The sequence below is a fragment of the Arachis stenosperma genome, chromosome 1, assembly GCF_014773155.1.
Source record: "Arachis stenosperma cultivar V10309 chromosome 1, arast.V10309.gnm1.PFL2, whole genome shotgun sequence".
Classification (NCBI taxonomy): Eukaryota; Viridiplantae; Streptophyta; class Magnoliopsida; order Fabales; family Fabaceae; genus Arachis; species Arachis stenosperma.
In genome coordinates this window covers 127,244,188-127,271,442 of record NC_080377.1, presented here as the reverse complement: position 1 = coordinate 127,271,442, position 27,255 = coordinate 127,244,188, and the positions used below count along the sequence as shown (strand labels likewise).

Sequence of the window (27,255 nt, the reverse complement as noted above, 5' to 3'; positions counted from 1 at the left end):
AGGTGAATCGAATTTGTCCCAGAGAATAAATAGATCAAAAAATTATTATTAAAAATTTAAAAATATTATTTATATATTACAATTAATTATCATATATTTATATATAAATACATATAATTTAATTTATATTTTAATATATATTTTAATTTAATAATTAATTTTGTTATACCCCTAATATAACTTTATAAATTATTAGAAAAGAATAAATGTGTATATTAATTAAGGTAATTATTTAAAATATTTTTATAGAAAAATGACAAATATTAAATATTTTTATATATTTAATTAAATAATATATTATTTAATAGGATAATAGATAATTGTAAATATGTAACTTATTATTTTACACAAAAATATTAAACAATTTAATATATTTAAATATTATTATTTTAAATTATTATTTGACTAATAATAATTTATATTATATTTATAAGTCTTTATATAAAAAAATATATAATTTATATTTGTATTTATATTTATATTTGTTAAAATGTATATACATCAGTCAGTATAATTTGCACATCTCTATATAATATTTATGCTGATTAAATAAAAAAAAAAAGGAGAAGAGAGAAGTAGAGTGGAGACAAGAGAGTGGAGCCCACCCACCCGTGAACCGTGTGGATGGATGGATGATGTATGTGAGTGGAGGGTGTGGGACACGTGCGAATACAAGCAAAGCAAGGGTAGTCCCCCCTCCCTCCTTTTCGCTCAGATTCTTTCTTTCTTTCTTTCTTTCTTTCTTTCTTTCAGTTACAGCGTCATCGTCAACGTTTGTGAGTAAGTGGACTAATAGTAAGTCTCTAACAACAATTATTCCCTTCCATCTATAAATTCAAGAAGCAACGCAATACACGCTGTGCTTCACCTCTCTAATCAAATCCTAATCCCAATCCCAATCCCAATGGAGCAGCGAAGCAAAAACAACCGCCTAGAAGAAGAAGGACAACACACCACCACGTCCCTTGACTGGAGAGGAAGGCCCTCCAATCCTTCTAAGCATGGCGGATTCAGACCTGCTGCTTTCGTTCTTGGTATTCTCCCTTCCTTGCTTCCAGATCTAGTTTTCAGTTAGCAGTTATATATCATGTCACACCTACCTACTAGCTATCTACTAGCTATAATAATAATAATAATTAATTTGCCTAATTAATTATATTAGTTCATTCTTTGTGCTGGTTTTGTATATATTAAGGGATGCAAGCATTTGAAATCATGGCAATAGCAGCAGTGGGAAACAACCTGATAACATATGTAATGAATGAGATGCACTTCTCACTGTCCAAGTCTGCCAACGTGGTAACAAACTTCGTTGGGACTATCTTTATCCTCGCCCTCTTCGGTGGCTACCTTTCAGACTCTTATCTCGGCTGCTTCTGGACCATCCTCATCTTTGCCTTTGTCGAACTTTCTGTAAGCTACTCAATTATCTCTCTATTTTTTGTCTTTATAAAACCAACAACAATACATACATACAGCTGGCATGAGAAATATAATTTTGTTAGTTTTCTCTTTTCTGTCGTACTGGCTGGCCTAGAAAGGTTAAGGTTACAAATTAAAATTGAGTATTGGGCATTATGCAGGGTTTCATATTACTGTCAGTGCAAGCTCATGTTCCGCAGTTGAAGCCACCGGCATGCAATATAATGAGCGGGGAAGAGTGCGTAGAAGCAAAGGGGTTTCAGGCGATGATATTCTTTGTGGCAATATACCTTGTGGCGTTAGGGAGCGGGTGTGTGAAGCCAAACATGATTGCTCATGGAGCAGACCAATTCGATCAGGACAACCCAAAGCAGTTGAAGAAGCTCTCTTCCTATTTCAACGCTGCTTATTTTGCCTTCTCCGTCGGACAACTTGTTGCCTTGACCCTTCTTGTTTGGCTCCAAACTCACTCCGGAATGGACGTCGGCTTCGGCGTCTCCGCTGCTGTCATGGCTATGGCTTTGATAAGCTTCCTTTCTGGCACTCTCTATTACAGGAACAAACCCCCTCAAGGCAGCATCCTCACTCCTATCGCTCAAGTATATTTTATTTCTCCTTTCTCCACCTCAAATCTTCATACTTTTACAAGAAGAGAAATATTAAGCCACATGAATACTTTCTCTTAATTTTTTGTCCTATATTTAAATTAAGATAAATGTTATAAAGTTATTAAAATTTATTATTTTTTATTATCAATATCTGAAACTATATATTAAAGTATGTTGTTAAATTTTTAAATTAAAAAAAAATTATGATGATTTTTTAATATTTTTAAATTAATATTAACTAATTTTTTATACTAAAATGTTAAAATAACATCTTTTAGAAAAAATGTTAAAAGGTTATCAGAAATTATTATTTTTGACTATCAGTTAATTATTAATGTTTAACTATCAATTTTTAAAAGTATGAGATAAAATATATGATTAGATTATTAGACTAAAGAAATTAGACTAAAGGAATTGAGTTAATAGTCTCAGAATTAGACTAAAAGTGCGTTTAGTTTGTAATTTTATTTTTTATTTTTATTTTTAATATTTTCTATTTTTAAATTTTGTGAAATAAAAAATAAAAAAATAAAAACAGAAAACAAAATTTTGTTGTTTTACTATTTTTACTTTTTTTTTTATAAAATCTAAAAAACAGAAAATATTTAAATAAAAATAAAAAATAAAAACGTAAATCAAAATAATCTAATTTCCATTATTATATATCTTTTGTATCAGGTTTTTGTAGCAGCATTTTTTAAAAGAAAGCAGTTATCTCCATCTAATCCACAAATGGTTGATGGAAGCCAAAATGAGAGTCTTCACCCTACCCATAAGTTCAGGTTCTTGGACAAGGCATGCATTAGAGTGGAATCGTGGGAGGAGGAAAGCGCATGGAGATTGTGCAGTGTTGAGCAAGTAGCGCAAGTGAAGACGCTGCTATCAGTTATTCCCATATTTGCATGCACCATTGTTTTCAACACAATCTTAGCACAGCTTCAGACATTCTCAGTCCAGCAAGGAAGCGCCATGGACACTCATCTCACCAGAAACTTCCGCATCCCACCCGCCTCGCTTCAGTCCATCCCTTACATCATCCTCATCCTCGCCGTCCCTCTCTACGACACCTTTTTCGTCCCCTTCGCCCGACGAATCACCGGCCACGAGTCCGGAATCTCCCCTCTCCGCCGGATAGGCCTCGGTCTCTTCCTCGCTACCTTTTCCATGGTTTCTGCTGCTCTCATGGAGAAAAAGAGAAGAGACGCTGCCGTCATCCACAGCAAAACCCTGTCCATCTTCTGGATCACTCCGCAGTTCTTGATCTTCGGCCTCTCAGAGATGTTCACCGCCGTTGGGCTCATTGAGTTCTTCTACAAGCAGCCACTGAAGGGGATGCAGGCATTCTTGACCGCCATAACGTATTGCTCCTACTCCTTCGGCTTCTACTTGAGCTCTGTCTTGGTCTCTTTGATCAACAAGATCACTACAGGGTCCTCCGGCGGCGGGTGGTTACACCATAACAACCTCAACCAAGACAGGCTGGACCTCTTCTACTGGTTGCTGGCTTCACTCAGTTTGCTCAACTTCCTCAACTATCTGTTTTGGTCAAGATGGTACTCTTCTCCATCCCCTTCATCCTCATCTCATCATGATGCCAAGGACAACACCTCCTCTAATAAATATTCTGCAAATCACAATAATAATATTCCTTAGTATATATGCCATATATTAGCTATACAGAACTGTAGGGGAAAAAAAATCATATATCTAATTAAGGAGGCTGGAACCTTAGTTACTCCATAAGTAGTTCAATATATGTAATATTATTCTCATCTAATTACTCTCTAATTTGAAGTCCATTGGAGAGGTGTACGTACATCTTATTAGTTTTCTGTATTTGAAAATTTTTCATGTACTTGATCTTCTTGATCGAATGTAAAAGTTAATTTAATTATATATTTTTCGGAATGCTAGGCTTGTAAGACTTACGTTACACTCCTGGACAAAGTATTGTCCATGTGATATTGACTTGGATCTAAAATTAAAAAATCGATAATTTGTTTTTTGAAAAACGTACTCTATATTATGTAACGTTTTTATGTATTTTTTTTCCGTAAGCATTCATTATGAATTAAAATTTATTACATCATTTATAATATAAAATTTTTTTGCAATATCATCATTCATCATATCTTAAGTCAACAAATGAATTTAAAAAAGGTTATATACAAATAATTAACTAATAAATTAGTTACGGTATATTTATATATATATTTTATAACATAGGATAGTTGTTAAGATTATTTACACCAAATTTTTAAACAAAAATTGGTTTATAATTAAATTCGAAGAGAACATTTTTTTTTAGAAAATTTTTACTTTGAATCCTATAGTGTTTAAAGTTAGTCTCAAAATTTTACTAATAGGATCAACCAGTTAAACAAAGAAAAGTTTTTCAATTTCTTTTAAAATGTATCCTATACCAATTAAAAGACAAGCGGGTAAATGATAATGACATAATCATTTAAGTGAGGAAGAGGAGGCTAGTGCATATGAAACCTAACATATAATTTCTAAGTAATATCACTATGCATGCGTAGTTAATTTGTTACATCACCAAAGAAATTGCAAACTAATCCATTATATTAATGTTTTGAAGAATACAAGTTTAGAACTCAGAAGAAATTAAATTTTGATAGGAAGGATTACACATGAGAATCCGTGGGAGTTTGTTCCTACTTACTAGCCTGGTGTTGTTTGGAACAATGATGTACGTTTATGTAAAGAGACATGTCTCCAACATGTTTTTACCGCTGAAGAGAGCCCCCCCTCTCCTTCCCTTTCAAGAGTTTATGAAATTGGCATCCTCCTATGTCCTAGGACAATAGGTATATCATAATGTTGCCCAAAAGATTAACACACAGAGGCCACGGCCCCCACTTCCTCACAACAAAAGTTGCTTGTCATACCACTCACACCATTTTCTTCTTCAAACTTATCATTATTTGCTCCACTCACTTCTCCTCTTCCTGTGCTCCTCTCTTTCCTTTCTTTATCATTTATTTTAGAGTAGAGCAATGCTAGGGGACCAGCAATTTTTGTGATTGTTAGCCATCAACTAGCCATCAATGATGATTTGATGGTGTGAGATTGGTGTGAGATTTTATCCAATGGCTCACATTTTTCTGATAGTTACATGCTGGCCAAAATTTAACAAAATTGCTGGCCCCTAGACTTTTTCTTTAGAGTATATACGAAGTCAATAGTATTAGAAAATTAGCACATTTTGTAATTTGTAGACTGTAGTCATTAAATAGTCATTATTAGTATATATTTTTAATAGTTTAAGATTACATTTAATGGTATAAAATTATACTCTTTTTTTATTAATTAAATACTAGCTAGATTTTAATGAAAATGCTGACCCTTAGACTTTTTTTATTCAAATAGATTCCTACAAAATTTTACATCTTTGTCTCCAAAAAAGTTTTTTTTAATTGAAGTTTCTAAACTTTACAAAAACATAACACATAAGTTCCTACTTTAGTCAAACTAGTTGTTTTTACTTGGATAAATAAGTTATTAAAAGTGTGACAAAAGAACCTATATGTCTTACTTTTATAAAATTTAAGGACCTTTATGTAATAAATTTTTTTTGAAAACGAAAATATCCGAGATAAAATTTGTTAAGGACCTATTTGAATATATATTTTTTATTTTATTTTATTTGTTATTTTTAATCATGATATTAACAATTATAAAAAATAGACGAAAACGTTCAAGGTAAAATTTCTTAAAGGATCTATTTGGATATATATTTTTTATTTTATTTTATTTGCTATTTATAATCATGGTAATAACAATTATAAAAAATATACCTCCAACACTATAAAAAAGTGGTATATTATTAGATTTATCAATGAATTTATTAAAAAGATTCACTAGTAACCTATTTACCCGTTAGATTTAATAATGGAAAAATAAATTTAATAGTATAAATTTTATCGGTAATTATTTATCGGTAATTTTTTTCGTCCACTACTAATTAATGACAAATTTAATCGCGAATATAAATTTTTAATTAGCTAAATTTTAGATATTGTTACCGTCAGATTTTTTTCCTTGTAAGTCCAATGGTAAACTAATTTATTTTTTAGCAAAAAATTTGTTTGAAAATTTAATATATATCTTTATATATTTAAATTTAATATTTTCTAAACTAACAAAATTCAAACTTTTACAACTTTTTATAATAATGTCTATAATTTTTAATTAAAATAAAGTTCATAAACAAATTCAAATATTAAAAGTTACTAAAAAAATAAGAGAATTCAATTAAGTAAAAAAAATCAAATTTAAAATGCACCAAATCCTCAATTTATTTTTTAAAAATTTTTTAATTTAATTTTATTCTATACATATACTCACTTATATTTGTATAAGTCTAACATATTTCAAATACAATCAACAAAAATCACCACTATCTACAATTATAAGAACTATACACAGGAACGGATGCACGTATATAAGTGTGGGGGCAAGTGTTTCCACTACAATTTGAAATTTTTTTGAGTAGTATATGATAATAAAATTTATTTGTTCCCACTAAATTATTAAATTTGATCCCATAATAATTTTTTACTTAATTTTTGGTACTTCATAGTCAATTTAAGAATTTTATATTAGATATTGTTAGAATAATCAATTCTCAATTTAAATAAATTTGTTATTTTTCTTAGAAATCGACTTGAAAGAGTATTATTTATTTTTTATATTAGTTTTAATTTTGTTCTGTAACAAATGCATTAATTAAAAGAACTTTTTCAACTATGAATTTCAATAAAAATTGGCTTCTAATTGTGTGTGTAAGTAATACTACACATTCAAGTCTTTTTATGAATTAAGTCTATGTGTGTAATACTACACATTCAAGTCTTTTTATGAATTAAGTCTAATCGTGTGTGTGTGTAAGACTTTGAATAATGTTAGTCATAACTGATTTTTGTTATCTTAGACTAATTTGGTTGGATTTAGTTAACAAAAAACTTGAATGTGTAGTATTATTCTACATAAAAAGAGAGATATTTCGATTGTATTATTAAGAAAAAGATTATTCAATTTTTTTAAAATATAAAACCTAAATAATAAAATTTTAAAGGGTAAAGTATATTTTTTGTCCTTGAAGTTTGACAAAAGTTTCAAAAATACCCTTAAGTTTATTTTGTTTCAATTTTGTTCCAAAAGTTTTCGATTTGCTTCAAATATATATCCTATGACGGCTAATTTTTCAAAAAATTTAAGACTAATTCAACAACAATTTCATAAGAACAACTCTTAGCACAAGCAAATCAAGCATAATTTTCATGCATTATTGTTAGATTAGTCTTAAATTTTTTGAAAATTTAGCCGTCAATGGTATATTTGATACAAATAAAAACTTTTGGAACAAAACTGAAACAAAATAAAATTTAGGAGTATTTTTAAAATTTTTACCAAATTTCAGGAATAAAAAGTATATTTTACCCAATTTTAAATTATATGTTATCATTTAAATTACTATTTTAGTATTTTAATTTGTAAATTATATGTTTAAAAGACTAATCATATTATATGTACATAACACATAATCACATGTATACATATTGAAATAAAAAATATAAATTAAAAATACATATATTTATATATAAAAATTTAACGATTAATGAAATAATTTGATAATTGATTTTTATGTACACATAATATTTTTATTATATTATATATATTTTGCCTTTATTATCAAATTTTCTGGATCCGTCACTGTACACAGGGACGGATTTATATATTGTGTAGTAAGGGCAAGCGCTCCCACTATAATTTGAAAAAAGTTTTAGTAGTATATGATAATAATATTTATTTACTTCCATTAAATTATTGAATTTGACTCTACAATAATTTTTTACTCAACTTTTGATACTTAATAGTCAGTTTAAGAATTTTATATTAGATATTTATTAGAATGATCAATTCTCAATTTAAATAAGATTGGTATTCTTTCTTAGAAATGAACTCAAAAGATATTATTTATCTTTTTTTAAAATTAGTTTTAGTTTTTTCTGTAGCAACTACATTAATTGAAAAAAAATTTTCAACTATAGATATCCCTCAGAGTTGACTTTTGATTGTATGAGAAGTGAATTTCTAATAATTGTTTGGTGATATATATATATATATAAAAAAAAGGCATTTCGATTGTATTAAAAAACATTATTTAGTTTTTTTAAAATTATAAAACCTAAAAAATAGAATTATAAATTATATATTATATTATTTAAATTATTATTTTAGTATTTTAATTTATAAATTATATATTTTGAAGATTAATAATATTTTATAATAATAAAATATAATTATAACAATAATTATGCTATATGTACATAAAAAGTAACCATCTGTACAAAATATATATTAAAATATAAAATATATATTAAAAATAAATTAAATAATAAATATATTTATACACAAATACATAATAGTTAATGAATAATTTTATAGTTATTTTTATGCAATATAATATTTTTATTATAAAAATTATTAAAGTTTATTTATCTTGTGTCTTAAGGGCACATATTAAGATTACAAATTGAGAATATTTTTGTTGGAAATACAAAAAATTTAAATTTTTAATATATTTATTTTGCAGTTATCAAATAAAAAAATTTTAAATATTTTACTAATAGTAAGTTTGTCATGTGTCTTTAAGATACATGTTACCTAAAACTAAATTATTATTATGTTATATATTTTTTGTTCCTACTGTCAAAATTTTTTGGATCCATCACTGATAATACATATAATACATATATGAAATATGGATTAAACATATTTACAATAATAAATACAATTTCAGACAACTAACATATATTTTATTAATAGAATAAAAAAAATAAAACCACAACAAAAGACCGAATACGAATATTTAACAAACAATCTTCAAATATTTTTCACTTGACTCGACTCCAAGAGTACTAATCATACAATTCAATACTGCTGCCAAAGATGTAACTGCGTGCCACTGACACCGTCGGCAATCACAACGCTTGTACTTGCTGCACATGAAAAAAAAACTAAAGTGCCCTTGAATATGAATTATGAGTTAGTGCGATGGCTATTTATCTATGTGCAAATATGTAGGTTATCAATTCAATAATATAATGTAAAGTTTATCGTCTAAATTATCATAATGCTATTGGGAGAAAAAATCAAATAAGGCTAATTAAGCACATAGTTTATGGGATCACTCTTAAAATCTGATGACAAATTTTAATAGTGTTAAAGTCTCAAATTTTAATGGTATTAAACTTTCATTTAAAACAAAAACAGAATATTATTATTATTGCAAGCTAAAGTAAAAATTGCCCAATCCTTTATATGCTTTCAATAGCAGAACATCTTTGCTTGACCATTTGAGAAACTAATGCCATACAAAAGATACTCTAATATTTATTCAAAAACCCAGATTTGTTATCAGCTCTTAGCAAATGAATATCATTAACAATTATTTACTTTTATTAATTTAAAAGCCACTCATTTGAATTGCACGTTTGATAAGAACAATGGACCCAATTCCTTTCATGAAGCCATTGCAAGAGCAAAAATTTAAAATATCATAAGCAAGCATAAAAAGAGTGCAAACACGGTCAACTATGATAATAGCATTAAAACAAGGGGAAACATATTAGAAGGCAGTCATCTTTCTAGAATAAGCAAAACAAGCAGAGTAACATAAAATTAACTACCTTGTTCGATGCATCATCAACTTCGACAATATTATCAATTTCATCATCAAACGCACCAACCTCTTCTGCAACATTAGAAATCAAACATATTGTTTTAATTTATAACGTACAATACATCAAACTAAAATAATTATTGAATATCTATGCTTCAAAAGTAGGAGTGTTTATGGGATGGATGTAACCGGATTTGTACTGATTTAGATTCGATCTTAAAAATATACCGAGTTTATTTTTTAGATCATAACTCGGCTATAAACTCGATGAAATCTAAATATTTTTAGGCTACAATTATACCGGGTCTAAATCGGGTGAAAACCGAATCTTTAAAGCTTTAACAATAATTTATAAAGAAACTTATTTATAATGCACTTATTTATAAAGAAAAAACTTGTTATAAAAAAATTGATATCCATATTTGAACTTAAATTTGTCTATAAATCCTAATTTAATACTTCTTTGATCTATTTTCTAATTCAACAAGTGTGATTAAAAATAAAACAATAAACTTATAATTAATATAACATAATATTGAAATTATTTAAAACATATATATCTTTTTTAGTTTCCTTATGGTGCACATGGGTCGGGTAAAGCCGGATTCACCTTGACCCGAAATAATGACCGAGTTTATTTTTGAGACCCAATAAAATCACATCAAATTAGCTCCTAAAATGTTTGAGATTGGACCGAGTCTTCGGGTCAGGTCGGATCATGCACACCCCAATTCAAAATGTTACGTAATTCAAATATTAGATCGACAAAATTGACAGATAACACACAGTTATCAACAAGTGCATGGAATATTCAAGTCCATTTTCCTATATTTCTATATAGCATGAGCATTTTACTTTCAAGCATTTTAAAATTATCATACGTAAAAGGTTACTCCGCTAAATCTACCTAAACTAAAATTAACTAAAACTAAAGTCAACATCCTAAAGTAGTGCACACTCAAGTCCACACAGTAAGAATGAGAATTTTGCAAATTAATCAACTTTAACAGCACAAAACGCAAAAAAAAAAAAGAACAGAAACTCTAGTATTCAAAGCACTTCACTCTTAATAGATCTACTACGAACCTAAACTGGAACCAGCAATAGAAGAGCATGGAGAAGATTATACCAGCATTGCACCTGACGAAGGCAAGCGGTGGTGGCGACGAACAACGAAGGCAGCAACTCGCAGGGGAGAAACAAGATCTTCCATGGCAGAACAAACTCCAGGTGGACGCTTTTCGACGGCGACGATGGTTGGAGACATGGGAAGCGGTCAATGGGGGCGAAACGACAACAAATGGTGGTAATGAGGGCTGACGATAAGAGAGAAAGAGAAAAAGGAGAGAAATGAGGTTGATGATGTTGCAGAAATGGAAGGGTAGGATTCAAATTCAAATTTAGAGTCAATTTTACCGGCAGATTTACTGTCAGATAAATCCACTAATAACGCACGGCCTGTGATCAAAACGACTCATTTCATTTAATTACCTTACCGTCGGATTATTTTTCTCCTAAATCTAACAGTAATAATCGCACCATTTTTTTTTCTAATTATTACCGACGAATTTACTGTTGGAAAACCAAATCCGACGGTAACTTTTTTATCTGATAAATTTATTGCTAAATCCGCCGCTAATCTCCAACACTAAATCTGACAATAAATTTGACAGCATTCAGCGTTTTTCTTATAGTGTAAATTGATTTCAGCAAAATTTAGATAAAGCACTTTGGTTTTAACAAAATTTTTAACACAACGACTAATCTATGTAATGAGATTAATTTTCAGATATTTTTAGAGAATAAAAATTTATGTAAAATTTTTAGAGACCAATTTTAGTGAAAAAATATTATGTATAAAAAATAAAATACCCTTAACTCTAATTTTTAAATTCTAACTTCTAAAATAATCTATTGATACAAAATATAATCAATAAAAAATTAAGATTTATTTAATTGAGAATAAGTACAACATTCTTTACCTAGTAAAGAGGGGATAAATTATTTATTTTTTTTTTTTTTGTTTTCTATTTTTTAGTCGGGCAGATTAAAGACAAATTCGTTGTCATGCACAATTCCCAATATTTATCCGATAGCGCTTTTTTTTTTCTTTTGTCATGAGCGGACACCCTGTATGTGCCCATATAGATAGTGGGAGAAGGCTAGTCATGATTTGAGTTGGGCTGATAAAAGCCCAATATAAGTGGGTTTGAATTTCAAGACCAGAACAAAAAAAATAAAAAATAAAAATAGAGGGTTTAGTCGTTAGATTGGTATTTGTGAATTGATTAATTGTTCCGTTCCTGGGTGCGGTGATTGTTGGAGTCGGAAGAAACTCAAGAAAGTGGTAGTGGCAGAGAAAGAGAGCGCGATGCAAGGCGGTGAGGAAGTAAGCATAGAGGAGTTAGCCTCCAATCTTTCCACCTACAAGGATCAACTCCACCAGGTAACTGCTCCACCCTCCAACCCCAAACCAACTTAGGGTTTTCTCTTACCAATTTGTTCTTTCCATCATTTTTACTTTCTCGCTTCAATTCCGATTAATACCTAAACACTGCGATGACCTAGCCTTTTGTCGTTACTGTAACAATCAATTTTGCATATTCGCGTGTGAATTAATTTTTCACTATCCAATAAGAGGGGTTTCTTTTGGATTTCGTATGCAATAATATGCCCAATTCTTCTGCATGTGCCGGTAAACCCAATTCTTTTGCTCTTTTCAGCTCAGCTGCTATAACAGCACCAAGTACAGTTTCTGACTCAACTTCCAAAATTCCATTATTATTATTTGTTTTCTTAAAAAAAATAATAATGAATGGTAAGGTCCTTTCATTGCTGCTTGTTTCCACTTGGATACGCAACTTCAAATATGAGGCTACATAAATTTATCTATATGTTTGGTTATATGCAAATGGGACTTGTAAAAGTCTCGGACTCAATAAAGAATAGTATATTAAATGGAGGGCATCTCAAATTCTCAATAGTTGGAACCTTGAAGTAGAGGTAGACCAAGGAAAATTATAGTTAAAATCTTGGGTTCTAGAAAATGGCTCGTCTACAATAGGATATGATGACATCATTTTATCTATGCAGTTGACCCTGCCTATTGAGAAAATATTTTTTCTTCTTGTTGAATATGCCCTATGTGGTTTTTGTATCTATGTAAAATTATCACTTGTATTCCTGTCAAGAAAAAGACATTATTACTTTCATTGCCTTTCAAAGGAAAGTAGTTTATGACTGCCATTATTGCCCCTTACAGTATCAATGTCATGAACACAGTTTGTTCCCTCATTAAATCTCAGCATTCCCTGATATGAAAATCAACTTGTTTATTAGCTTTTCTCCTTCATTTGTGGATCAGGTTAGACAACTTTTAAAAGATGAGCCTGGAAATTCTGAGTATGTGGACATGGAAAGGGAGCTTAATGAGGTATGGCTTTATCATATGTTTTACTTCTGTCTTTTCATATCTGTGAGCTGTGCATTCCCTCCTCTACCCCCCCCCCCCCCCCCCCCCCGGCCCTTCCTTTTTTTTTCCCTTGTTATTCATTGAATCATTGATTCATCTGGAGATATTGTGTCGACCTGATATTCTTATTGCTCATCCTCCTTTAGGGGGAAAAAATCTGAATTAATAAATGATTGTTTCTTAAGAAAGCAGATCTCTACCTTCTTACCTAGCTGCCATAAAGGCAAGAGAGACGGATGTATGGACAGCTAAGCTTTCTTTGCATCTCATTTTTTTTTAAGTTTTCAACCAATGAAACTCTAGTGGCCTTTGTTCAGATTTGTCCTCCTTTGTTAGTTTAAAAAGGTGAGATAGTGTTCTGTTTCAAAGTGAAGTACTGTTATAGTTTAGTTAAAATTGCAGATCTTGAGGAGCATGGGAAATTTAAAAACAAAAAACAAAAGGAAATTAGATCTATCTACCAAAAGCAAATGTGAACCTCATCAAAATACACATCACTTCTATCTTGGTTCTTTGCAGGTGTGCTCTGTGTCGTGATGTCCAGCATGATTTCCCCCTCTCACCTGATATGAGATGTTCACACTGAGATTCTAAGTTAGAATTTTGACATTAATTTGGCTTATGATGCACCAAATTTCTGAAAAGTATTTGGTTTACTGAATTGGACAGTGGCCTAAAATTGTGTGACACAGGTGATTGCTTTGACGGAAGAACTCCTTGCAACTGCTAAGCAAAATGAAATATGTGGTTCAAATGCTGGTCCAAATGCTAGTGCACCTTCTACTTTGTCAAAACCTAAGGATAATGAAGTGGTATGTCTTATTTGCTATCCTGACTGTCAGTGAAACTGTGAATCTGAATGGTGTAGCATATTGTATATTGTCTTTAAAGCTTAAGCTACTTTGCTTTCACAGCTGTACTTAACAGCCCCTTGGTGAATTTAGATTATATGAGCAAGTGCTCATTTCAAATGATTGAAATTATTTAAATGCAATATTTTTCTCATGATTATAATTAACTGCTTTTGTTATTTCACTCTTAGGAGCGGGAGATCAGTTATGATCATCAAGATAAATATCCTATTGGCAGTAAAGTTCAGGCTGTTTGGAGTGAAGACGGGGAATGGTATATTCAGCAATTAATTTCTTTCTGTTTGTCCATTTATTTATATGCATTTTACTTTCCATTTCATTTATCTATTGTTTTTATTTATTTTAATATTTTGTAAAATAATTGGTCAGGTATGATGCAACAATAGAGGCATATACACCAAATGGTTATTTTGTTTCCTATGACAACTGGGGAAACAAAGAAGAGGTGTGTTTCTAAAGTACTTTGTTACATAAATGATCCCAATATTAGATTTCACTAACTGTATTCTTGTTTATAGAGATTCCTTTTCTATTTGCCCTTTATAATTACATTCTAAAATATTGTTTTCAACTTATTCATTCTCAAGCTAGGTATCTTGTGTTGATGGCAGTTGCTTCTGTGCAGGTGGATCCTGCGAATATAAGGCCAATTCAAGAGGGTACTGTCGATGCTTTGTTAGAAGCTGAGCGAGTTGCTGAAGCTACAAAGCAGGCTATCAAACGGAAAATTGCACAGGCGGCAACTATCGATGTCCAGTCACGAAGTTTACCGGCAAAGCTTCGTATAGAACCGGATGACCCTGAGGATGTGGTGAGTTATTAAATAAGGTTATCATTTCCTAATGTTTCCCCCTTATCTATAAAATTTATTAGTTTCTATACATAGAATGCTTGTTGCCAGTATTAATGGGAGTGTTTGACTAAACCGCTTTTGCTGTCTAGATAGTCTTGAGTTTGTCTCTTGCTCTCTCTGCCACTTCTGATAATTATTTTCTGGATGACAAAGACACTTTGGAGTGTCTCTGAAGTCATGTTATTTTATCTAAGTTTGTCTGCTCAATTAGCTAGAGTGCTTTTGATTATGCCTTTGCTGAATGCTGACTTAAATATAACAGAAAGCTTCCAAACGCAAGAAAATACATGCCTTTAAGTCAAAGATGCGGATGGAGCAACTTGAAGTCACACAAAATAAGCGCCAAAATGCTTGGCAGCAGTTTCAGTCAACCAAAGGAAAGGCAAAGAAGGTACTACTCAATTTTGTTAATTTGTATCTTAATTATTATTATTATTATTATTATTATTATTATTATTATTATTATTATTTCATGGCTTTAGATGGTGTTGTATTCTTGTGCCTATATTGATAGCTTTCATTTAAAGGAATATAACCAATATTTTTATTGTTGTTAAAAAATGAACCGCGGAGCTGACATTACTAATGTGGTTTATTGGATAAGATTAGCCTGCTTGATATGACAAACTCTTGTCCTATGCATTGTTTTACTCTAGCAAACTAAAAACCTAATAGCAATATCATAAATGTTCGCTAGAAACTAGAAAGTTGTCCCTTCAATTGCAAACCCAATAACCTAAATGTTTGCTACCAAAAAAGAAAAAAAATCATCAATGCTTTTGAGGATGTTAGCTTTTGCTCATATTACTAGGTTAGCTCTTTTATATAAAGAAGGAAAAAAAAGAGCGTGGGGGAGGGGAGAGACTAGAGAGAGAGAGCAGCTTGAATTGGCTGAGGTTAGAAGGTCCATTGCAAGTTAAAATTCTCCACTGACATGTTCTCATTTTAATTGTATGGTCAAATCATCTTTATATTGAATTTACTTTTGTTGTTCTGAATGCTTGCATGAATTGTTTTCTTGGCGTTGCTTACAGATTGGTTTCTTCTCTGGAAGAAAACGGGAGAGTATTTTCAAGTCTCCTGATGATCCTCACGGAAAGGTTGGTGTGACTGGTAGCGGGAAAGGTTTGACCGAGTTCCAGAAGAGAGAGAAACATTTTCATCTCAAGGATGGGACAGTTGAGAGCGATGAATAGGTTATGCAGCCATTGGCTTGCAACTGTATGTAGAATGTTCAAACCATTCCCAGAGGAAGTCATCGATGCCACAACCCCAATTAGACTCATTTTATCAAGTAAATCCACTCTGCTTTGAAACTGTTCTAAGATCATTTCCTTATCGTCAACGTTAATCTATCTTGATGCTAATTTCATTGTCTAGCTTGACGTTGGTTAGCTGATCTTAGATACATGTGTATTGATGTGTGAACCACTTGCTCGATTGGTCTATTTGGGGAAATGGAGGTGAATTGCCTTTTGGTTTAGTTGACTCGGTTATCTGGTTAACCTAAGTTGTCTCAAGTACAATGTTATACTTAATTAGTTGGATCTTAATGTGTGGAGTGACCTGACTCGTGGCACAAAATGGTTCTGTTTGGCCATTGGAAACTTGCCTGGTCGCTCTGTCCATCATTCTAGGCTAGGTTGAGATGATTTCGGCAACTTGAATATTCGTATTTGCTTTTCCAATATAAGTTAATCGAGTATATACTTGAACTATGTAAGTTATTAGAGTTCAACTTTAACTTAATTTCGTAGTCATGGTAACTATTTGAGAATGCGTAAAATTTAAAAGATCATTACAACATCTAGCAAATTGATAATAATATGTATTAGAAACAAGATCGCGAGCTATGATCCACCACTAGTCCTTCGATGGTTTGTCATATCTCTAATGCTTATTATTTTTCATTGGTAAGCTTTCAATCTTTTGCTCCTAATAGTAGGGTTGGACATGTACCCTACCGCGGGTATTTAACCCGACTCCACCCGGTCGGGTAGGGTGCGTGTAGAGTTCTCGTGCGGGTTGGGTAGGGTGCGGGTTGAGCTTCAACCCTACCCGACCATCCCACATCCTATATAAATATACTTATATAAAAATATGTTTCAAGTGGATATTGAACCAAAAACTTCTTACTAAATACAAAAGATCCTTAATCATTAAAAGAAGATCATTAATTGATAATTTAATATATTTTTTTAACATAAAAGTCAGTTCTATTTTAAATTATCAAGTTATATAATAATGTTGCATCTATTTTGTAATTTGCGGGTAGGGTCGGGTTAAGAGCGGGTAGGGTTAGAGTTGAGATATTCTCAACCCGCGGGTAGGGTTAGGATTGGTTTCAAACTCTATCCTACCCTACCCATTGCTACCTTACCTAATAGTTTCGGGAGATACTAATTTGAGAACTAAGAGTCAACAGACACCAACCACAACATATATCACAAATTCTCCCATTTGATTCAGCACTTAAGGTGATCAGCACAATCATATGGTGATGAACGAACATTAATACCCTGCGAATGACCATCTACATTTGACCGAAAATTCTTGAAACTTACCTTGAACTGAGTTGCCGCAGGGTTGATAGGAGTTTGTCATATAGGTTATAGAATATTTAAGGATTACGCTTCGGCAAAAAATCAATGACAGTACTGGTTCGATCATAGGAGAAAAATCGTTGGTGAAAAAATTGTTTTAAAATTGTTAAATCATTTGATTGAACGGGACCGGAATCCGGCCAGTTTATTTTAAATGGTACCGTTTTGCAGTTACATTAAAAAAAAGAGGTTTCTGAATTCAGAAACACAGAAACCACTACCAGTCTCTCTCTTTCTTCCTTTTCACTCATGCAGACTCAAAGCTCTTCCATCTCAACTCTTCCTTGAAAACCTAGCCTCTATGGTGCCGCTGTTCGTCTCACAGTTGTGGCCTCGTTCATTGTGGTCATTTGCTAATCCTCCTAGTTCGTTGTACTCGAGTCAAAGGCCCTCCCCTCATTTGCCCACGCCAACGTCTCCAGGTCCTGTTGCCCATCGTCCGTCCGTCGTGTTCGTAGTCAGCTTCCCATCGTCTGCGGCTCTTCGTCAACTCACCAGTATTCGATAAAGAAAAGCATAACAATCCAGTTTTAAAAACTTATGTTTCGTAATGTTAGAATTTAATTTGTCAATTGAAAATTGATTCTTCTTAAATACAAATTACGGTAATTTAAATTATTTGAATTTTTTATTGAGAGGAATAATGGATTCAAAATCCCTTTAAGTAAGACATAAAATTTTTTATCGAGATATAAATCGAAGGAGGGTAGAATTCCTTAACTTTTAAGGGATCCGTAGAACAAATCGCACATTTACTATTAAACTATACCCACTGCTACTACAATGCTATTATTACACATGATTAGATCTTTTGCTGAAGTGGAGACAGGGTCTATATATATAGAAACATACGGTTTCTATAAATTAGAGCGTTCGTGTGTTGTAAGGGGACCAACCCAACTAATTAATTAAAAGAGGGGCAAATCTCTTTTTTTTTTTAATTCAAATAAATTAGAGTTAACTGGGATTCTCGGAAGCAGTCTCCAAGCCTCACTATGGCTAGGTTTTAGCTGTAACACAAAAAAAAAACTTCTACAAAAAATAGAATGAGAATAAAAATAAATAAAAAATATTATTTTAATATAAACATTAATAAAAATCTAAAGATAGAATGAAATTATTATGTTAATTCATTGAATTGAGTTTGTACGTTCACAAGACTTTGATTGACGTAGTATTTTAAATTTAGATGACATTTTAAGGTTTGTATTAGATTATAATTATATTTTAGTGTGCTTATTTATATTTTATTTATTATTATTATAAAACAGTTATTTAAGTTGAATCATAATAAAATCATTAGACCAATAAACTAATGAATTAATAACTAGGACGGTTGGTCCGATTTTGAGAACCTTTGCCATTTTTACTTCACTCTCCTCAGAGTCAAACACGCCGTATTCGTTGGTTCTCCATGGTTTTTCCATTCTCTTATGTGCTAGCTGGAGCTCATCGCTGACTTGCCTTTCCTTCCTCCGCGCCACCAGTCTTTGCTCTCCTTCCTCCGTCTTTGCTCCTCCGTGCTGTGTGCTCCGCCCACTCTGCATCCTCCAAATGCATCGTTTGTTTCCGCTCCGCTGCAGGCTGTGCTCGTGCTTCCCCTCCACTTCAGGCTGAAGCTCCGAAGCTGCTTCGTCGCTTACTCTGCTGCTTCTGTAGGTGAGTTTTTTTTTTCCCAGTTATTATTTATTGATTTTTATGCTTAGTTTATTAGTTTTAATTTAGATATAGATAAGTTGTTTATGTTAAGCTGATGCTAATTAGATAAATCGATGATTAGATTTACATATTAGATAGTAGGTTATGTGACTGTGAATCTGTTTAGATTATTGGGTTAGATGATTATTTATACCGCTTCTTTTAAGAAATATTTTATGCTAATATGATCATATTGTTTGACTTTTATTCCTTTTCCTTGATTCTTATTTCTAACTCATGGGCCTCAGTTGTTTGTTGAAAAGTTTTGGAATTTACTGCAAGTTTTGTTAATGATGCTAAGCCTGTTATGAATTCATGTTATTGTTAAATCACACACATGCTGATTGTATTGATGTTTTAAACAAATCACACACACTTAGCATCTTGTTTAATTTGTTCAAATGTTGCGAGATTGAAAATGGTTGGAAATAAGCTGGGATTTTCTCAACAAGAAGCCTTTATCACAGAATTTAAGTTTGTTGTGTTGCTTAAAACAGAAAAGAAGCTGAGATTTTCCTTTATCAAGTTGTGGCTTACTGCTTATTACTACTTTTGTTTTCACTTTTAATTTGAAGTCATGTTGTTTCATCTCTGTTTTAAGTTCCTCAATCTGTATTGTATCGAGTGATTAGGAAATTTGTTAATTGTTATAATTAGGAGTAACAACATTTTTCAATTATTTTGCTTTCTAATAACGTCTAGGTTCATTTATGAATTATTGACACTTTTTTCTATATATATGATTGCTGCCTAATTTCTATATATTTATTTTGCTTAACACCAGCAAAGTATATCCCTGTTTGTGAGTTGTGACAAGCAGGGTTAAGACGTTGTATGCAATGCAATTGTTACTAAATAACCTTAAGACTTAAAAGCTTATCCTTTGTATTGGTGCTTAATAATTGATTACATTGATGCCTTAATTTTGAGATGCTTCTGTTTTGTATTTTCTTATGATCTCCTTAATTTACTCTATGCCTTGACTGATATGTTTGTTCTGCATTTAATTACTATTTCTATTTACTGTTTGAATCTTTGTTATTTTGCATAATTCGGTTTTAAAAAAAAATCTAGTTTTTTAAAAAGAAAAATCAATTTGAAAAAAAAAAGGTTTTTCTATAGAAAATTATTTTTTTTGCTTAAAAACCAGATTTTTTGTGAAAAAACAAGTTTTCTGCAAAAACCAGTTTTTTTTTTTGTGAAAAAACCAATTTTTCTTTGCAAAAACAGATTATTTTTTATAATTAGTTTATCTTTATAATCAATTAAAAATTGATTTTTAATTTTATAACCGGTTAATAACTAATTTGATCAAGTAAACCAATTTAGTTAATATACCTAAACTAAATTTTTGGTTAACCAAAAACAGATTTGGTGTTTTGGTTAACTTAACCATGTAAAACCTTAGAGGAGGGGGTAGCTGGGTAGGGGTGGCAACATGCACCCTACCCGCGAGTACCTAACCCGACTTCACTCAGTCGGGTAGGATTGCCAACCTGATCCACAACGGGTAAGGTATGGTGCAACTTGGGCAAGCTTTCAAGAAAGCGTGTTTTCCATAAGAATTTTATTAAACTAAGTGTTGGTTTATGAACATTTCAATAGGTGTAGATGGGCGTTGAAGTTGGTAATCAACCCAAGCAAGACCGTTCAAGGACAAGATGGACTGCATCCCTTGACAAAGATATTTGTAGATTTGGTTGTCAAGCAGATTCAACTAGGGAACAGACCAAACAACGTTTTTGACAAGAAAACATGGAATCATATTCGTGATGAATTTAATAAGCAAACAGATATCAACTTCAACAATAATCATTTGAGGAAGCATCTAGATGTTCTTCGAACACGCTTCTACCATTTGAAATCTGCATATGATCAAAATAATGACTATGTGATAGATGATTCCTGTTGCATAGGCCTTGAACTGTGGGATGACACGGGGGTAAAATAGTCTATTAAAAATAGCATTCGTGTTATTTGTCTCTTTCATTATGAAATTTTGATAGGTTTTGTCTATAGGTACAACCTAGTCCTGAAACAGTTAAAGTGAAAGATTATCCAATATGCGAGAAACTCTGCACAATATTCACAGATTCAGCTGTAGATGGGAAATATGCCCAATCTAGTCACTACGAAGAGTTCAACAAGTATGTTGGGATTGATGCTGCCGGCTCAATTTCATATCCGGAAGCTAGGGTTTCACATATCAGAACCCATTGTCAATGAAGTCATTACAAGGTAACACATCAACTGAAGAGAAAATAACTAAGAATTCATTAGATAGGAAGAAGAAACGTCCATCTGAGATGCTAATTCCTAGTCCTGATCAAGACAGCTGTGATGCTATGGCGGAAGCCTTGCTAGAGATGGTTGCTGCTTCAAGGTTAAGGACAATTGTTCCAACTGAAAATGATGATAGATTCTCCATAACTAACTGTATTGGGGCTTTGGATGAGATACAAGGCATTGATCAACTTCTCTACTTTTCTGCATTGGACCTTTTTGAAGACCCTAATTTAAGGGAGACCTTCATTTCTTTAAAATGCGATAAGATACGTCTGACATGGTTACAAGGGAAGTGTGGTAAGAGTGCCTTCCTTTAGATTTAGGCCAGCTTTATTTGTATTTAAGCATACTAACATTGTCCATATCTTGTGGATATCATTCCATTATTATTATTCTTACCAATGTAGTGTTACATACTTACATTTGCTTATAAACTAATGCTTGAGGCCTTGAGCTTTGAAGTGTGATCAGTACTCGATTAATTTTAGCTTGAATTTATATGGGTTTAAACATTTCAATAAACAAACGAGATTTGCAATCATTTTTGTTTCAAATGAATTTCAATTCTAATGCGTTCTAAAGATAGAAAAATTGAAATAACTATTTGAACTTTTTTTTAATAGGAAATTAATGACTAAATTCCCAAAATGGTCCTTCAGATTGGGTCCTTGCACTAATTTCACCCCTGAGTTTTCAATTGCACCATTTTGATCATCGAGATTGAACTCCGGGTACCATAAAAGTCCCGAAGCATATTTCCGGCTTGAGTCAGCAAATCGGAGTGCTGATCTGGCAAGTGGCTGCCACGGTGGATGTTCCATACGGTGTCGTTTAGGGTTTTGGCGCCTAAGGAGAGTAAAACGTCACCGTTTTACATGAATGAAGAAAACAAAACGTTAGAGCCATATGAGTTTTGATCACTCACAATCTTCTCCTTCCTTTCTCCAATACCGAAACACTTAGACTCCCTCTTCCTCTGACAATGGTGAAGGCTTAATGTGGTGGTTTAGGGTTTGCGAGTTCAATAGTTTTGCGAGACTGCTAGTGTCGCTGTGGAGTTCACAGTGCCATTATTGAGGAAGCACCATTGTTGTTGTTATTGAGCTGAGTACACAGTGCCTTTACTTTTTTTTCGACAATCATAGCTGGATTTTCAAAGGTTTAGTTGGCTTTCTGTTTGTTTGTGGTGGGGTGTTTTCATCGTTGATAAAGGTTTAGAATTTCATATATTGTTCTGTTAGGATATGGGTTTTAAACATGCTCTGTTTTTGCCTAATGAAATAGGAAAAATTTTTTTTTACTATCCATGAAATGCAATCTGTTGATTTTTGGGTTGTGACCATGGTCATTGAGTTAATGTGTACAATTTTTATTTCTGATGCAGATGAAAAATCTAATTGACATTATGTTCCATCATGGGGTAGCTTTGAAAAAAATGAAGAAGGAAAGATGGTTTATTCTCCTGATAAGAAAAGTTGTTTGGCTGATATTGATGAAGATACATTAGATGTTTTCTATATTAGGAATTACCATAAAGAGCTTGGGTATGACAAGATGAAGGAATGTTGGTGGCTTGTTCACCAAAAAGCTTAATGATTATTGAAATAATGATTATTTATTTGATTTTGTACGTGTGTGACTAACATTGGTTAATGATGATGATATATTGATTATTGATTCTTGAAATCAGGAAGTCTGCATAATAGCATAAGCAAGCGTTTATGAGTTGTTCTTGAAATCAGTTTGGTGAATTTTATTTGGGCTGAATATGAACTAATTCTACAAAATTGGAATGGGACTATGTTGTTTGCACGATGTAAATGTTAAGGTCTGTTATGGTGAATCAGTGTGAAAGTTAGGGGCTGTTAGGTGTATTTTTTAAAAGTCAGGGTCTATTATGGTGCATGGGGTAAAAGTTAGGGACTGTTATGGTAAATCATTATGTGTTCTCACTCAACATGGCTATGCTATCTCAATTTCTGTTGCAGGGTCTGATTCCAGCCATGAGGGAAGTGATGCCTAATGTGGATTATCGTTTCTGTATGTGGCATTTGTGACGTAATTTCAACAAACAATGGAAAGACTTGGAGCTATAGGAATTGTTGTGGGATTGTGCACGGGCCACTACGTACCAGGAGTTTAAGGAGTTAATGGATAAGATTAAGAGGCTTTAACAAGGATGCTTGGGCATATTTAGAAAAATAGTCAGGAGATTCATGGACAAGGTTAAAGTTCAGTCACAAGCTGAAGTTGGACTCTATCTACAAGAATGCATGTGAAGTATTTAACTCAGATAAAAGAAGCACGAGGAAAGCCAATCACCACACTGTTCGAGGAAGTCAAAATGTTTGTAATGTGCACAATGGCTAAGAATAAGGTGAAGCTGAAAAATCACGTGAAAATACTACTACCAGTTATCAAAAGTAGGCTTGAGAAGGTTAGAAAGGAGTCTAAAAATTGGCATCCAATTTTGGCTGGTGATAATGGTTATAAGAAATTCGAGGTGCATGGTCATCCTACAAACCATGTTGATTTGGGAAAAAGACTCTGCACTTGATGTTTTTGTCCAGTTCCTGATTGAAGAGGAGCGGTTCGAACTCCCTATTGCGAGACTAGCACCACCCATCATTTGTCACAAGAAGAAGAAGAAGAAAGAAGACAGAAGTGGAAGAAGAAGATGAAGAAGATAGGTTTACATTGGGTTTAGGGTTTATAAATGGAAGTAGGGACTATATTGGAGAAAATTCACCAAATGTTCATGTCACATAGCCGTTTTCACATCCACTGTGACAGCTGCGTGTCAAATCAGTACTCCGATTTGCTGACTCAGGCCGGAAATAGGCTTGGGGACTTTTATGGTGCCCAGAGTTCAATCTCAAGGACCAAAATGGTGTAATTGGAAACTTAGGGGTGAAATTGACAAAGTTTCAATCTCTCAGTATTGATATGAGATCTATGCTATATAAAAAGATGAATTCTAATATGAATATGTGACCATGACTGTAATGGCTATGCAAATGCTATTGAAATTGAAGTCAATTTTTTTTTTTTACATTTTTTATGGCACTTTTTTAAGCAACATTTTCTAAAAGCGCTTAATAAAAAGATGTTACTTCAACTTTAACAATACTTTTTTAAACATTATAGCTATCGTAGCCATTGACCCACCGTAGTATAGTCATATCGAATGACCCATATAAAAATGTATTAAAACCTTAAGTCAATTTAGCTTTTAAACCCTGGACTTAAAAAACAATTGAACCAACCATCTCCCATTGTATCCATGAGTTCATTTAGAAGCCAAAACTGAGAAAAAACAAAAATCCAAGTGTCTAATTCTTTAGCCTGTAATGAATTCAAATTCCACATAAACTTCGACTGTAGAAACTCTACACTAACAAAAATTCAAATTTGCAAAATTCAAATGTTCCTGCAACCTTGTAAGTTGTAACTAGGTCCTACATCTGTAAAACTCGAGCATTTCTTCCTCTAATGGATGGGTATTGCCTGTTATGACAAGGCAGTGTAAAGGTGCTCCAAAATCAACCATCTGCAGCTGCCTCATTGTTCCCGCTACAATCGTCTGATCGTCACTTCCTAACCGAGCAAACCCAACACACTGGGTATCTTCAGTGTAGGCTGCATGCCAAAGGGAAGGAAAAGTTGTATTTAGCTTGTTAATAATATTTCTTATGACGATATCAAAGGGAATTCTACAACTCTGTTAGTAAAGAAGATCGGTTCTTAACCAGCACGTAACAACATATCAAAAATCAATAAAAACATTTTACCATGCCAAAGAATTCATTATAGTCCAATGAAGAAGCATAGCATTTATGATTGAGGGAGAATATTGAACTGACCAGGTTGTTGGTGCTCTTGCACAACCTCCAATAGCTGCTCAATAGCTGTGTTTATGGTCATATATCTGGGGGGTTCATAGGTTTTTCTTCCTCTGAACAAAAAAAAAATGCATCAACAATGAATAAAACCAAGAGGAAGAAGTTGAGCAAACCAAACCAAACCTTGCCAGAGATTCGAGGGTGGGCTCCTTCACACAAATATCTGCAGTGAACCCATCAAATTAGAATTTGTCAACACAAAGAAATAGCAGAGAAAGTAAGAGAGTAGGTGAGTGAGACCTAACAAGCAAAGTGTGTGGAGTCCCATGGTTCGATTACTGTGAATCTTTTCGTAGAAGCTATCAGGCCTCCAAGAGTCGGTGAAGAACGGAATGGAAACAGTTTGGCCATAGCGATAGAGTTGGAGACCGCAGAAGCCAATAGCATTCAAGACGGAGGCATTGTGCACAATCTGGACATGAATCCCCATCTTCTTAGCTCTAACAACAAGGTCAGTGTGGGTCGTAGCCCCAAAAGGGTCCCCAACAACGAGGAAGGCAACATGGGAGTGGCGAGCTTCTTCAAGGATGTGATGGGCTTTCTCTTCCACCATCTCTCTGTCTGCTAGAGTTATCGATTTCCCATACAGCTTTTCCAGGTTGGAGAGGCCATGAGAGTCGAGCCCAAATGAGAGGAGGGAAGTGTAGGCTTCCATGTAAACCTTTTCGCAGCTCTTCACTGCTTCCAAACCCCTCATCGTTATGTCTCTCTCATCTCCCAATCCTAATCCGATTATATACAGCATTTCTCTCTTCTTCTTCTCCTCTGTCTCAGTTTTTTCCCAACTGTCAACCCTCACTTCCTAGTTTAGTCTCAACTTGTCTTTAAGCCATAAAACCCCTAAACGCCATTATCCAAACCTACATTAAAACTGAACAAATGCCACGCCTAAGTAAGTGATATTCTTGAATCAAGTAAGACAAAACTTCGGGTCCGAAAGGAGGATTCAATATGATATTAAAAATTTATATCCTTAAAAAAACATGATTTAAAACATTTCTTAAACTATCAGAGAACTGAAAATGATTTCGTTTAGTGAAAAGAATTGAAAGCTCACCTACACTCACTGCAGAAGCAGACAGGGACGGGCTGGGGACTTAGGGTTACAGCACCGTTGCAGAGGCAGGCCACCGGCGAGGAGAGTTGGCCGTAGAAGAGAGGAGACAGACGCAGGGGAGCCACGACGGACGACAGAGACGCAGTCGAAGCACACGACACGGCGGAGTGAGGTAGAGAGGTGAGACTTGAGAGTGAGTGTAGCTGTACTCAGTTTGGACTTGGGAGGGACTGACATCAGGTTCGGGATGGGGTGCCGTTAGGAAATTAGGGTTTTTTATTTTTTTTTTATGGTACACCTATATAAACCAACAACAATTCAATATTAAGAATTTTTTATTTTTATAAATTAAACAATATTTATTTCGGTAATTATTACATTTGTTTAATTTATAAAAATAAAAAATCCTAATATTAATGACTCGCCCAAAACAAAAAATTGTTATTTGAATGTCTTGACGTATATTTCTGTGTAAATCTAAATTCAATTTACGCGTTTTAGCAGTAAGCCGAATTATTTTGTATCGAATTACATAAAGCACTATTTTTAAACATAAATCGAATTCATATAATTCAAATTAATTATTATGACACTGTTGATTCGATTTACTATTGCACAACACATATATAGTAAATCGAATCAACTTGATTCGATTTAGTATCTGTATAGATTATTGACATTTATTACTTTTAAGTCTTTAGGGCATGCCTTATTGAGGTTGAAGTAGTGATCTACGCATATCCTCCACTTCCCGTTGGCCTTAACCAGGACTAC

General features: G+C 32.8%; 3 protein-coding genes and 1 pseudogene across 3 annotated transcripts; 3 read left to right on the top strand and 1 right to left on the bottom strand.

Annotated features, from left to right (window-relative positions):
• Positions 1–762: 762 nt before the first annotated feature.
• On the top strand, positions 763–4,010 carry LOC130983958 (protein NRT1/ PTR FAMILY 4.3). The gene is made up of 4 exons (XM_057907567.1): positions 763–1,034; positions 1,196–1,413; positions 1,584–2,021; positions 2,709–4,010. Exons 1-4 carry the CDS (start codon positions 905–907, stop codon positions 3,681–3,683), a joined length of 1,761 nt encoding a protein of 586 aa, XP_057763550.1. The 5' UTR covers positions 763–904; the 3' UTR covers positions 3,684–4,010.
• An 8,004-nt stretch (positions 4,011–12,014) lies between these two features.
• LOC130940393 (uncharacterized) lies at positions 12,015–16,658 on the top strand. Its single transcript, XM_057868520.1, has 8 exons — positions 12,015–12,184; positions 13,103–13,171; positions 13,903–14,022; positions 14,253–14,335; positions 14,452–14,527; positions 14,708–14,893; positions 15,198–15,326; positions 15,970–16,658. The coding sequence occupies exons 1-8, from the start codon at positions 12,110–12,112 to the stop codon at positions 16,129–16,131; spliced, it is 900 nt and encodes a 299-aa protein (XP_057724503.1). The 5' UTR covers positions 12,015–12,109; the 3' UTR covers positions 16,132–16,658.
• Positions 16,659–20,517: 3,859 nt separating this feature from the next.
• LOC130939703 (L10-interacting MYB domain-containing protein-like) lies at positions 20,518–21,975 on the top strand (annotated as a pseudogene).
• Positions 21,976–24,832: 2,857 nt separating this feature from the next.
• Positions 24,833–26,738, bottom strand: LOC130973562 (probable diphthine methyl ester synthase). The gene is made up of 5 exons (XM_057898157.1): positions 26,482–26,738; positions 25,665–26,295; positions 25,548–25,587; positions 25,386–25,477; positions 24,833–25,161 (listed from the first exon to the last, which is right to left on the bottom strand). Exons 2-5 carry the CDS (start codon positions 26,167–26,169, stop codon positions 24,974–24,976), a joined length of 825 nt encoding a protein of 274 aa, XP_057754140.1. The 5' UTR covers positions 26,170–26,295; positions 26,482–26,738; the 3' UTR covers positions 24,833–24,973.
• Positions 26,739–27,255: the final 517 nt, after the last annotated feature.